At 37.7% G+C, this 14,681-nt stretch overlaps 1 protein-coding gene across 2 annotated transcripts in view; it reads right to left on the reverse strand.

Annotated features, from left to right (window-relative positions):
- Positions 1-14,681, reverse strand: part of GRM5 (glutamate metabotropic receptor 5) — a 607,899-nt gene that overhangs the window by 52,455 nt on the left and 540,763 nt on the right. For both annotated transcript variants that reach the window (XM_056114524.1, XM_056114523.1), the window contains exon 7: positions 5,882-6,821. In XM_056114524.1, the coding sequence (XP_055970499.1) occupies positions 5,882-6,821 (940 nt within the window). The remainder of the gene's footprint in view (positions 1-5,881; positions 6,822-14,681) is intronic.

A 14,681-nucleotide genomic window follows, 5' to 3' on the forward strand; every position in this document is an offset into this window, starting at 1 on the left:
CTAGAAAGATCAACTATGTCTTAAAATCTCAACTGTGTTACCAAGGAAATTCTGGGTCTTGTAGAATCAAAACTTTAGACAAATCTAATTCAACACTGCTATGCTTTATTTAGGTCAGACAGGATTCTTTTCATTTGTCAATTTGCAGCTAAGTGAAGTCCTTAAATGAAAGCATGACATTATCTGTGTGACAATGACTTGATGCTGTACCATGTTGTGCTGGAAATTAGTGTCTAAGATCCAAATGTTAATCACAGGGACCTCTATACATTGATGGCATAAATAGTATGTGTCTCTATAAAAAATCTATAGTGACTCATTTTCTTTTAAATAAGAATTTCCCTTTGCTATTTCAGTGAAGTGAATGACTGACCCAGAGTACTTTTCTTTTTTTGTGCTCTTTTCTGTTTAATTTCCCAGAAAACTGTTAGATCTGTTAGAGTTATTTCTACCCCTTCTTTCTATATGCAGAAAGGTAATTTTCTCACCATGACTAGAGAAAAAGTGTAAATTGATTCTTTCTGGCCCCTTTGTCACTGAAGGTATGATACTTCAAGACCCAGAAATATGTCTTGACTGTGATGATTTTTTGCAAAGTGATTTTATTCTTCATAGTATCAATTCTCCAGAATTTTAATAGCTATTCAAAAAATAGAGTTGTGTTTAGTAAGCTTAGGAAAAGATGAATGATTGCTTTCTAATACATCAAGATTCAGTGTTTAGCTCTAATAGAGAAGTTCGAGTTTTTTCAAACTTGTTTGACCAAATGGCTTATTTTCACAAAGTAAATTGTGAAACTCACAATTTTGAGACCAAACATAGATTCTATAAAACGTTCAAATATCTAGGCCAGTATAAAATATCTTACATAACTTAACTAGACTTGAGGCAAGGAGCAAGTCTTCCAATCATTTTGGAATAATCACTATTTCTACTCTCAACAGTTGGTAACTACTAGAGAATCCTACCACTTTCAATGGTGAACACTATTCACTGGATTTTCAATAAGAACTAAAGACCCTTTTTCCATTCCAGTTCCCATTATAGAATATCTAAATCCTATTTGAATGGTTTCTACACCATCTCGCAGCTATAATTTTGGTCAATGAGAAATAAAGTTATTCTCACTGGATTTTAGAGACTGTCTCTCCCCCAATAAAAGGATGAGTTGTGTGGACAATGAGCAATTTTTCAAGCATTAATTACTTAAAGGCCTAATAAATTACGGAGATGTTTCCTCTTACATCACTGAGCTTTGGAGGAAGGAAGCTCTGGATTAGAAACAGCTTACCCACAAAGTTTTTATAATAGGAGGAAAATTAAACACAAACAAACTTATAAACATGGAAATAAAATACTTTAACTTGCTGTTGTATATATTTATAAAATTAATACCCACCAATTATGGAAGTCTTTCTATGCACTTATATTAAGCACTTAACTCATAGCACTACATTCACCACATACAACTAGTATTATCTACAGTTTTGCATTTTGGGCAACAATTAAACTCTATCTTGCTCATACTATATAGCTTCTTTTAAACCCAGTGTAACTCTAAAGACAGAGTTATGGCTTCTAGTATCCTACATTTGTATCTTCTGCCTAGAGACTTGATTCCAAGAATGTATACAATTTAGGGAAATACAGTCACTATAATCTCAGAAACCACTTTTAGGCTTCTCACTCTAAGGTACTCAATAAGAGAATACTGGAACAATGGGCAGTGTTGCTGTCTTCTGTAACAAGTGAAAGAATGTGCACGGACTTGTAAAAAAATTAGACTCAAACACATTGTGGATTCTCAGCAGCTTCTTAGAACACCAGGTGTGAAACAGTTGCTTCCGCTTTACCCAGCCACAACTGCGTCTCCTCAGAGACCTATACGGAGATTAAAATCACCCATTTAAATCCACTCTAGATCTTCATTAATGGATCTTTTGGCATTTTACTGATTTCAAGCCTGAGAACATAATTAGTGGAGATAAGTTAGAAGAAAATTTGAACATATTCAGAGCACCCACATTCACTTCATTTGCCTTGCTATGACAGGAATATGACATATACTGGCCTTGATAAAACTATACACTAAAAGAGAAGAATATTCATACACAACCAGTTAATCCTATAATGTGATTTAAAAAATTAGTATACAGAGTGATAGCACAGCGGTAAGGCATTTGCCTTGCACACAGCCAGCGGGGCTGAGCCAGGTTCGATTCCTCGGCCCCTCTTGGAGAGCCTGGCAAGCTACCTTGAGTATCTTGCCCGCATGGCGAAGCCTGGCAAGCTACCCGTGACGTACTCAATATGCCAAACACAGTAACAACAAGTCTCAAAATGGAGATGTTACTGGGCCCACTCGAGCAAAATCGAGTATACAGAGAATCTTAATTTGTTTCGTTTGTTTTAAGGGGTCAGACCCAACGTGCTTAGGACCTATTCCTGGATTTGCATGCAGGGGTCACTCCTGACAGTGCTCAAATGTGGTGCCAGAGATCGAACTTACATCAGCCTCATGGAAGAAAAGTGTTCTACCCACTGTACTATCGCTTTGTCCCATAAACATCTTAATTTTTGATCAAGGAGAAAAATGCTTTGTTTGAGATCAGATGGAAGACATGAAGAAAAGGGATTTTAGTTTGGGTATGAACTGTTTTTTAGGACTATAACTTCAAAGGGTGAATAGGTAAATGGCATTTAGGTGATGCCAGGGTATTAGAATTTTGTTTGGTCTTTATTTGCCATATCTAATGCAGTTTCAGTAGGAAGATGTGATTCATGGCAAACAAAGGGGAAGAGTCTTCATATAATCTGACTCTAATTTGTCTCACCAATAATGAAATAGAATTTGCCAAGAACGCATGCAAAATACCCCTAACAATAGCCTTACACTGTGTGATATAAAAATGTACTGACTGTAAGAAAAATCCAGTCAGATACTACATTGCTTCATAGGATAAACAAGCAGAAATATTCTCAAAGATACTAAAAGTTCCTGATCTGATGATTCTTTAAATTGGTACTATCATTGCTGTTCATGTTGCCATCTTATTTACTTGTACATAATAAATATTAAAATATTAAGCTCTTATCAGAGAAATGTGAATAACAACAAAACATGAGATTATGAGAAAAAAACATGAGAAATGGTTGACTGTAGGAGTTCAGTGTTATAAACAGATTATTATGGGCTTAATATTATGGAAGATAGAACCACTAGGAATATAGTACTATGTACACTTGCAGATAAGCAAAGTTTACCTACCACATTATAAGCGTCCCAAGTCCATTCATCCACAAACATACTAGCAGATGATCATTGATTTTCCTGTATGCAGTTTCCTTGTCTCAGAATCTGTCACCTGAGACACAGTGATTCTGGTAGATGAGTTTTTCACTTCCCAGGAATTTATCCCACTTAAAAAGGCCCCCTCCCGTTGATCATCGATTTGCTCGAGCGGGCCCAGTAACGTCTCCATTGGAGACTTTGTTGTTACTGTGTCTGGCATATCGAATACTCTCGGTAGCTTGCTGGGCTCTCCGAGAGGGGCAGAGGAATCGAACTCGGGTCGGCCATATTGGCTGCGTGCAAGGCAAACGCCCTACCCACTGTGCTATCGCTCCAGCCCTAATTTATCCCACATAAATTGGGATAAATTAAGTAGTAGACAATGGGAAGACAGAGACGCCGTGAAAGAGTAGACTGTGTGATCCACGTCCTCTGGACCTATGGCACCTTTTATGATTGTACTCTGTGGTTAAGACCAGTCTTGGTTACAATGTTGATATGGATATTTTAAGGGGTAGAAGAAGACTATTTTTATGACTACTAATAATAGAAGTAAACACTTAAGAAATGCTCACTGTGTAGCTTGTACTTTACATGTATTTTATCATATTTTCTCAGAACCACTTGAAGTTGTTTGTCTACGTTTCAGAGAAGAAATCAAGGTATAATAAAGTTCAGTGACTTTTTTTGGTGATCCAACCGGGAAATGATATGGCAAGTATTCATTCTAGTGATGTCAAGTGTTTTCTGAAACAATACTCTTCTTCCTTTAATGAATTATCTACTGTGCTATAATTGACCTTTACATGCTTTATTTATTTTACACTTTATTATCTATGGGAAATTAGCTAGTGAAGAAAACTAAGGATTAAAGATAAAAAAAAATGATAGTGGCAGTGTTCAGACTCAGAGAACCTAGGAGCAAAGCCAGATTTCTTCACCTTTGCTTCCCATTTGCAATCTGCCCTAGGGACATTTTAGGAGCTCAGCCACAGACTTACAATTTAATACCTTAAGAAAACCTTTTGTTGTTTTGTTGATAAGAATGCACTTCAGGATTGTATTTGAAAAATAATTTAGAAATTATTTTTAATTAAATTAAATTGATAAAATTTTCAAAGAATAAACTTAGATAAAATTACAGGCTAACTTTGTAGAAGTTTGAGAAAAATGGTGCTTTAGAAAGTAGTTATGAAAGCAATTAAGAACTATACTATGAGATTAGGTATTTGGACACTCCTCTGTGTTCAGGTTTTATTGAAGTAGAAATATAGTCATTGGACTTTAGTTGAATACCTTGAACAATATCCATGAAAAGAGATGAGAGGCGTACATAGAAAAGAAAAAAATTGAAAAGACAATTATTCAAGTAATAATGCTACTGAATCAAACCATGTGAATAAACTCCAATGATCTTGTAAGTTCTTTCAACATTTTACAGCTATAGTTGTCCATAGTTCAGTCTCTGAGGAATTAGATTGAAATAAAACTAAACAAGAATAATTTTATTTAAGGGCTAAATCATTGCATGAGAGGACTGATGAAGCAATATCTTTTACCTATTTATCATTATTTAAAAGGAATTTATCCTTCACTTATTTATCCATATATCAATAATCAAATATCTGCAGAGTAAACTGAGATTATGATCTGACAATTTTTGGTGAGAGAAACTAGAAGACCCGGTTACCTTGTAACCTTTTGATACCTAAGAATCTGCTCTTAAACGAAGGGTAAATGAAGGGATGGAAGGGTGACCTTATTACCTTTTGTAGTACCTCAGATTCTGTTTTATATTAGTTTCAGATTCTTCTCTTTAGTAAATGTCTAATGTTTACTATATTTACTTGGAAAACATCTTTTTCCAAGTAAATAGCAGTAAACACTTAAGAAATGCTCACTGTGACTGGATTATATAGGAAAAAGAAAAAGTGGGAGAGAGACTGGCAGTTTTTAAGATTCTATGCAAATTTTTAATTAATTTCCCCCCTTCATGAACTTAGACACTTCCCATAAGACTTTAATTTGACCACTTGAAACTGAAATACAAACTCCATGTTCTCATGCCTCTCTGGGATGGTAGTTTAAGGACTCTGGGTTTGAAAAAGATCTGTCACATGAAGTGCGGTCAGACGTGTAGGACTTTGGGCACTCTGTTCCCAGCATCATCTCTGTGGATAATAACGACATCTCTGTTTTGATGAACTAGTGAATTTTAATCTATCTATCTATCTATCTATCTATCTATCTATCTATCTATCTATCTATCTATCTTGCTGTCTAGGAGGACATGGAGATCTTTACTTCGGTTCAGTGACGTAACTTTCTCCTTTCCTGATCTTTTTTAACTTTGCAACAATTCCTTATCAGAAATCTCAACTTCTTGTTTCTGACCTGAGTCTAAGTTCTGGGACCCACGCCCTCCTGACCCCACTACGGTCATGCAAGTCAGGGTTGAGGACCTCTCTCCCAGAGCACTTCTCCAGCTCTCCGCCTTGTTCACTCAGATGTCACCATTAAAGAAATCTAGAAAGCCATATCTTGGCCGCAGAAGCCAGTGCCCTACACTGCCTCCCCTCCAAGCTTTACCTTAAGGTTTCCCCGGAGGAGCCCCTCCTCTTCCACAGGTTGACCAGACTGCTGGACCTGCTGGCCGCCGAGGAGGACTTTCCATCGCCCACGTGCATGCGCACCACGGTGGACGTGGTGAAGGCGCTGCGCACGTTCCGCTCTGGTTTGGCCAGGATGATGTACACCTTCGGCACAAACATGCAGCCCAGTGCCACTGTGGCGCTGAGGCTGACCGAGAAGCACATTGTGATGATTTTGTAGTTGCTTCCGAAGTAGATGGGCACGAAGGCTAGCCATATAATGCAGGTGGTATACATTGTGAAGGCGATGTACTTGGCCTCGTTGAAGTTGGCTGGAACGTTTCTGGTCTTGAAAGCGTAGAAGGTGCAGCTCAAAATCAATAATCCATTGTAGCCAAGCGGAGTGACAACTCCTAGGTTGGTGGTATTACAAATCAGGTAGACTTCTCGAATACTTGGGTAGTCGTGCATTATATCAGGAGGCTCCATTATGAAGAGGGCAACGATGATGCCCAGTTGGATGCATATGAGAATGAAAGCGATCACCAGCTGGGCACAGGCACTCATGAATCTAGGTTTTTTGGTACAAATCTTTTTCTTGCTGCCGGCCAGGATCCTTGCAATACGATTGGTCTTGGTTACAAGAGCTGAGTAGCTCATGGCCGGGGAGAGACCAATGCCAATTCTCTGAAGGTAGCAATAAATTTGTTTGGGCTTTGCAATGAGGCAAAAGGTACAAAGGTAGCCCAGGCAGATGCCAGCAAGGATAATGTAGCAGAGTTCCCTGCTAGACGACTTGACTACTGGAGTGTCACGGTAAATAATGAAGATTGCAGTGACAAACAAGGTAGCCAGCAGGCCAAGGCAGGCAAACACCACAGCAGCAATGGGCTCAGGGTCACCCCAGCGGAGATACTGTACTGGAATCAAATCACAGCCTGCAGACACAGACACATATGAAAGAGAAGGAAGAAACATTTACTCAGGTTACTTTTGCTGAACAAACAGCTTATGAGCTTTTCTATTTTTCCCAAACTATGTTTTTTTTTTTTTAATTAGTGAAACACCATGAGGTACAGTTATAGACTTACAAATTTTTCTTCTTGGATTTCAGTCATACAATGATCAAGTACCCATCCCTCCACCAGCACCCATCCTCCACCAACACGGGTCCCAGCATTGCTCCCACCCCCCATTCCCCCCATCCCACCTTGCCTCTGTGGCAGGGCATTCCCTTTTGTTCTCTCTCTCTCCTTTTGGGTTCTGTGGTTTGCAAGAGAGGCATTGAGTGGCAATCATGTTCGGTCTATAGTCTACTTTCAGCATGCTTCTCCCACCCTGGGAGGATCCTCCCAACAACCTTTATTTGGTGCTCTCTTCTCTATCTGAGCTTCCTTTCCCCCTAGCACATGGGGCTGGCCTCCAAGTCATGGAGCAAAATTGCTGTTACTAATCTCGGCCACTTTTGGGTGTTAGTCTCCCATTTTGTTGCTTTATGTTCCCCAGATGAATGCAATCTTTCTGTGTCTATACGGCTCTTTCTGACTCATTTCGCTTAACATGATACTTTCCATGCAGTACCACTTGTATGTGAATTTCATGACTTCATCTTTTCTAACAGCTACATAGTACTCCATTGTGTAAATGTACCAAAGTTTCTTTAACCAGTCATCTGTTCTCGGGCACTCAGGTTTTTTCCAGATTCTGGCTATTGTAAAGAGTGCTGCAATGAACAAACAAGTGCAGATGTCACTTCGACTATACTTTTTTGCCTCTCTGGGATATATTCCCAGGAGTTGTATTGCTGGGTCAAATGGGAACTCAAATTATAATTTTTCGAGAAATATCCATACTGTTTTCCAAAAGGGTTGGACTAGTCAGCATTCCCACCAGCAGTGGAGGAGGGTCCCTTTCTCGCCACATCCGCGCCAGCACCAGTTCTTTTGTTCTTTTGTATGTGGGCCAGTCTCTGTGGTGTGAAATGATATCTCATTGTTGTTTTGATCTGCATATCCCTGATGATTAATGATATAGAGCATTTTCTCATGTGCCTTTTAGCCATTCAGATTTCTTCTTTGCAGAAGTTTCTGTTCATTTCCTTGCCCCATTTTTAAAAGAAAGAAAGCCTCTTTAACAAATTGTGCTGGCAAAACTGTATGGCTACATGCAAAAAAGTAGGCTCAGATCTCTGCCTAACACCATGTACAAAAGTAAGATCAAAATGGATTAATGACCTCAACATCAGACCGGAATCCATAAAGTTCATTGAAGACAAAGCTGGCAAAACCCTCCATGATACTGAAGCTAATGGTATCTTCAAAGATCTCATGTCACTGGCAAGCAAGTGAAAACAGAGATAGATGACAATTGGAACTATCTTAAACTAAGAAGCTTCTGCACCTCAAAAGAAACAGTGACCAAAATACAAAGATAGTCTACAGAATGGGAAAGGATATTCGCTGAATACACATCCACAAGGGGTTGATATCAAGGATATACAAGGTACTGGTTGAACTCTACCAGAAGAAAACACCCAATCCCACCAAACTATGTTCTTAATTTCAGCATCTTGTATTATTTTCCCATTTATTCATTCATAAATTGTTAATATTACATTATCAGTACATACTCTTAACAGGAGATGGTAAATCCAGTTTGATCCCAATCCTGAGCACCACCAGGATTGATCCATAAGCACAGACCAGGAATAAATCCTGAGCACTTTCAGGTGTGACCCCCAAATTAAACAAACAAATCATTAATAACTATGATAAGGATTGTGAAGCTTCAATCCTTTTCCCACAATTGGAGAGACTATCTGATCCAGGAATTACAAATAATTTGTTGGTGTGATGGGAAGTTTAGTACTTTTGGCAAACTGAGATGATTTGTGTGGTACGAACAATATGGCATTGGAGGCCTGGAAACTGGTTGCAGTACAGTAGCACCAAGTGTGATTTAAGATACTTGGAATGCCCTGCCACAGAGGCAGGGTGGGTTGGGGGGGTTGGGGGGTGGGAGGGATACTGGGATCCGTGGTAGTGGAAAATGGGCACTGGTGGAGGGATGGGTACTTAATCATTGTATAATTGAAACCTAAGCACTAAAATCTGTAAGTCTACAACTGTACCTCAAGGTTTGTCACTAATAAAAATTAAATTTAAAAAAAGATACTTGAGTTAGTTCAAGTGTGTAGAAGATGATAAGTAGAGTTCTGGGTCAAAAAGTTATAATTAGAAAAATCTCTGTAGAATAAAGGAATGGTATGATTAAAATTTTGTGTTTCAAACATTCCTTTGGTTAATATGTGAATTGTGGAGGACAACTGTGTCCAGGTTTGAGAATTATTCAAGGCAATATGGAATAGTTCAGTGGATAGAGAGGTAGGTGAAGGCCTCAAGGAAAATAAGCACCCACTTGTCCTTTTACCCAAAAAGAGAAAAGTTAGAATTCTCAGAAAGTCATATTGTTCTCATGCTGTAGAAGAGAATATACTGTTAAAAAAGTGTGTGTGTGTGTGTGGGGGGTATTTTTAATACGATAAGTGACTTCAAAAGGAAGCAATCAGCCTGTAGTAAAAGCACAAACTACGCTCAAATTATTCTCTACTAATAGCTTTCAGATTTTTATATCATTTACTTACACATGAGAAAAAATTGACAAAAATTTACACTATGTAGTTACCTATCTTATTTTTCAGTTCAGTTCAGTTTCTTAAAGTTAACATCATATTGAAATAATATAAAGACAATTTTATAATGATGTGACTTTGATCACACTGCTAGAGCTTAAGATTAATTGACTTGGGAATGCAGGCATGAAAAGTTAAGAACTATTGTTTTTGAAAGATCATTTGTGTAATTTATAATTAAGCACATAAATTTATATGTATATATGTGTGTGTATAATTAAGAAATTATACATGATGCATTAATACCATTCCTAGTCATGTATCTTAAAGATAGAAAAAGACACTAATTCAAAAATATATTATACTCCTCTATTCATAGTAGAAATTTTCACATTAGCTTAAATTTGGAATCAACATAAATGGTCCACTGAAAAAAGAAGTTATGGTTTATATACTCAGTGGGATTTTAATTTGTCATTAAAAATAAGATAAAATTGTACTCATTGGGAAATATGCCTGAATAAATTCTCATGTGATGATACTAAACTAAGTGAAATTGCATACTTTATTAAACATATTACTCAATATGAATTACTGAGGTCTACAAACTGGCAAGAAATAATAAAATGATCATTTAGAATCTGTGGAAATTATGATGGCTACCAGAGGTTAAGAAAGGAATGTGTTAAGGGGAATTTTTTTCGGGGTTAATTGGAATTTGTGGTGTGTGAATGGGTGGTGAGAAGACCTCAGCTGTGTATATTTTGTTTTAAATATTTTTAAATATTGAAAATATTTTTAATATTTTTTAAAACAAGATTTCTCTTTCAGTAGTACAAAAAAACCCCTCAATGCCTTAATAACAAAATGTGATATTTATCAACAATCCAGGGTGGAATATACATTCATTAGATTTTTTTGTTTGTTTGTTTCTTTGTTTGGGGGACACATCCACTGATTATCAGGGTTTACTCTTAGTTTGTGCTCAGGGATCACTCCTGGAAATACTCCAGGGATTAAACCTAGTTGGCTAGTGTAAAGCAAACACCTCATTGTCTATACTCTCATTCTCTCTGGCCACAGCATTCATGAGAATTATCTTGAGTTACAATATTTAAGTAAATTAAATAAATTTACCTAATTATGTACCAAATAGATATATGACATTAAACTGATGGAAATAGCATAATAAAATTAACTTAGAAAATTAAATTTTAATTCCGATCTGGTAACTGGTGGTTAATAGTAATTTTAATTCATAGATAAATTCATAGTGAAAAATATTGCCACTCAATGCCTCTTTTGCAAATCACAACACCCAAAAGGAGAGAGAGAACAGAGGGGAATGCCCTGCCACAGAGGCAGAGTGGAATGGGGAGGATGGGGTTGGGAGGGATACTGGGATCCGTCGTGGTGGGAAATGGGCACTGGTGGAGGGATGGGTGTTTGATCATTGTATAATTGAAACCCAAGCACAAAATTTGTAAGTCTACAACTGAACCTCATGGTGTCTCACTAATAAAAATTTTTAAAAAATATGTACGTTACATGTATTAGGGCATTGAAGGAAGAAATACAAATTTTGTAATGTGATAAAATCAGGGTTTAAACATCACACAGCATAACTGTCTCCAGGCATAAATCATTGAAAATTAGTGGGTGTGCCCCACACATTGTCAGTCAACTTAATAAACATTATGCAACAGTTTTAGAAATCATTTGAAATTTTATTTTCTATTTACAATTTCATGTGTTATATACATTTTTAAGTTACTATAAATTTTAATTTTGAGTATAATGTATGTGCCAAAATATGTATGTGACTGAGAATTATATCGGCATAATTATCAAATCATAACTTCTTTAAATTCTCATGACTAGAAGTTAAGACTAACTCCTCTTAGTTCTCTGCTCTACATCTCTGTGAATATAACTCTTCAAAATTAAATATATGTGTATATATGTGTGTGTGTGTGTTTGGCTTTTGGGGCTTCACCAGGTGATGCACAGGGGTTACTCATGGATTTGCACTCAGGATTTACTCCTGGAGGTGTTCAGGAAGCCATATGTGATGCTTGTAATGAAAGCTTGGTCAGCCTCATGCAAGGCAAATGCCCTGCCTGCTGTACTATCACTCCAGCCCCTTCAAACTTATTTTAAGAGCAAAGAAAATTTTCTTTAAAATTTTAATTTCTATCAAATGTTTTTTTCTTTTTGGGGGGTCACACCTGGCAATGCGCAGGTGTTACTCCTGGCTCTTCACTCAGGAATTACTCCTGGAGATGCTCAGGGGACCATATGGGATGCTGAGAGTCAAACCCGGGTCAGCCTCGTGCAAGGCAAACACTCTACCTGCTGTGCTATCGATTCAGGCCCTATCAAATGCTTTTATGATAAACTCTAAATATTAGTTAACAAAGAAGACTGAAGTTTTTAAAATATTTTAAAAATATTTAAATATTAAAAAATAAAATTTATAAAAATATTTTTAAAAATTTTTTTAAAATCCTTATTTTATTCTTTCAAATCATCCTCTTTTCATTTTTAGCAGATTACTCTTTTTTTCCCTTTATTTTATTTTATTTTTTTTAAAGTTGTAGATTTACAATTTTTTGTGCTTTGGTTTCAATTATACAATGATCAGATACCCATCCCTCCACCAGTGCCCATTTTCCACCACCATGGATAATATCCCTCCCACCCCCATCCCCCCATCCCCCATCCCCCCATCCCCCCTGTCTCTGTGGCAGGGCAATCCCCTGTGTTCTCTCTCTCCTTTTGGGTGTTGTGGTCTGCAAAAGAGGCATTGAGTGGCAAACATGTTCAGTCCATAGTCTACTTTCTACATGCATCTCCCCTCCTGGGAGGATCCTCCAAACATCCTTTATTTGGTGCTCCCTTCTCTATCTGAACTGCCCTTTCCTCTAGGATACCCGGCTGGCCTCTAAGTTATGGAGTAATCCTCCTGGTGCTGATCTCAGCTATTCTTGGGTATTAATCTCATACTTTGTTACTTTATATCCCCCAGATGAATGCAATCTTTCTATGTTTATCCCTCTCTTTCTGACTCATTTTGCTTAGCATGATACTTTCCATATTGTACCACTTGTATGTAAATTTCATGACTTCATCTTTTCTAAGAGCTACATAGTACTCCATTGTGTAGATGTACCAAAGTTTCTTTAACCAGTCATCTGTTCTTGGGCATTCAGGTTTCTTCCAGTTTCTGGCTATTGTAAAGAGTGCTGCAATGAACAAACAAGTGCAGATGTCACTTCGACTATACATTTTTGCCTCTCTGGGATATATTCCCAGGAGTGGTATTGCTGGGTCAAATGGGAGCTCAATTTCTAATTTTTTGAGAATCGTCCATACTGTTTTCCAGAAGGGCTGAACAAGTGTACATTCCCACCAACAGTGAAGGAGGGTCCCTTTCTCGCCACATCCACGCCAGCATTGGTGGCTTTTGTTCTTTTGAATGTGGGCCAGTCTCTGAGGTGTGAGATGGTATCTCATTGTGGTTTTGATCTGCATCTCCCTGATGATTAATGATGTAGAGCATTTTCTCATGTGCTTTTTTGCCATTCGGATTTCTTCTTTGAGAAAGTTTCTGTTCATTTCATTGCCCCATTTTTGGATGGGGTTGGATGTTTTCTTCTTGTGGAGTTTAACCAGTATTTTGTATATCCTGGATATCAACCCCTTGTGAGATGTGTATTCGGTGAATATCCTTTCTCATTGTGTAGACTGTCTTTGTATTTTGGTCATTGTTTCTTTGGAGGTGCAGAAGCTTCTTAGTTTTAGATAGTCCCATTTATCTATCTCTGTTTTCACTTGCTCGGCCAGTGGCATGGCATCTTTGAAGATACCATTAGCTTCAATGTCATGGAGGGTTTTGCCAACTTTATCTTCAATGCACCTTATGGTTTCTGGTCTGATGTTGAGGTCTTTAATCCATTTTGATCTTACTTTTGTACGTGGTGTTAGGCAGAGTTCTGAGCCTATTTTTTTGCATGTAGCCGTCCAGTGATGCCAACACAATTTATTAAAGAGGCTTTCCTTACTCCATTTCACATTACTTGCACCTTTATCAAAGATTAGATGAGCATATGATTGAGGAGAGATGTCAGTGTATTCAACCCTGTTCCATTGGTCTGCAGTTCTGCCTTTGTTCCAGTACCATGCTGTTTTAATTATTACTGCTTTGTAGTACAGTTTGAAGTTCGGGAGGTTGATTCCTCCCATTTTCTTTTTCCCAAGAATTGCTTTAGCTATTCGTGGGGGCTTATTGTTCCATATAAATTTCAGGAGTGTTTGCTCCATTTCTTTGAAGAATGTCATGGGTATCCTTATAGGGATTGCATTGAATTTATACAATGCTTTCGGTAGTATTGCCATTTTGACAATGTTAAGTCTCCCGACCCATGAGCAGGGGATATCTTTCCATTTCCTCATGTCCTCTTTTATTTCCTGAAGTAGCGTTTTGTAGTTTTCTTTGTACAGGTCCTTTTCTTCCTTAGTTAAGCTGATTCCTAGGTACTTGATTTTCTGGGGCACAATTGTGAACGGGATTGTTTTTTTCATGTTGCTTTCTTCTCTCTCACTGTTTGCGTATAGGAAAGCCATGGACTTTTGGGTATTGATTTTATAACCTGCAACTTTACTATACGAGTCTATTGTTTCTAGGAGTTTTTTGGTGGAAGTTATTGGGTTCTCTAAGTAGAGTATCATATCATCTGCGAATAGTGAGAGCTTGATTTCTTCCTTTCCTACCTGAATGCCCTTAATAACTTTTTCCTGCCTAATCGCTATTGCAAGTACTTCCAGTACTATATTGAACAGCAGTGGAGACAGTGGGCATCCCTGTCTCGTCCCTGATCTTAGAGGGAAGGCTCTCAGGTTTTCCCCATTGAGGATGATGCTTGCTGTAGGCTTGTGGTAGATGGCTTTAATTATGTTGAGGAAGGTCCCCTCTATACCCATTTTGGCTAGGGTTTTCATCATAAAGGGGTGCTGGATCTTATCAAATGCTTTCTCTGCATTTATTGATATGATCATATGCTTTTTATCTTTTCTTTTGTTGATATGGTGGATAATGTTGATTGATTTCCGAATGTTAAACCATCCTTGCATCCCTGGGATGAATCCTACTTGGTCATGGTGCATG

This window comes from Sorex fumeus, unplaced genomic scaffold, assembly GCF_029834395.1.
Source record: "Sorex fumeus unplaced genomic scaffold, SorFum_2.1 ptg000026l, whole genome shotgun sequence".
Classification (NCBI taxonomy): domain Eukaryota; kingdom Metazoa; phylum Chordata; class Mammalia; order Eulipotyphla; family Soricidae; genus Sorex; species Sorex fumeus.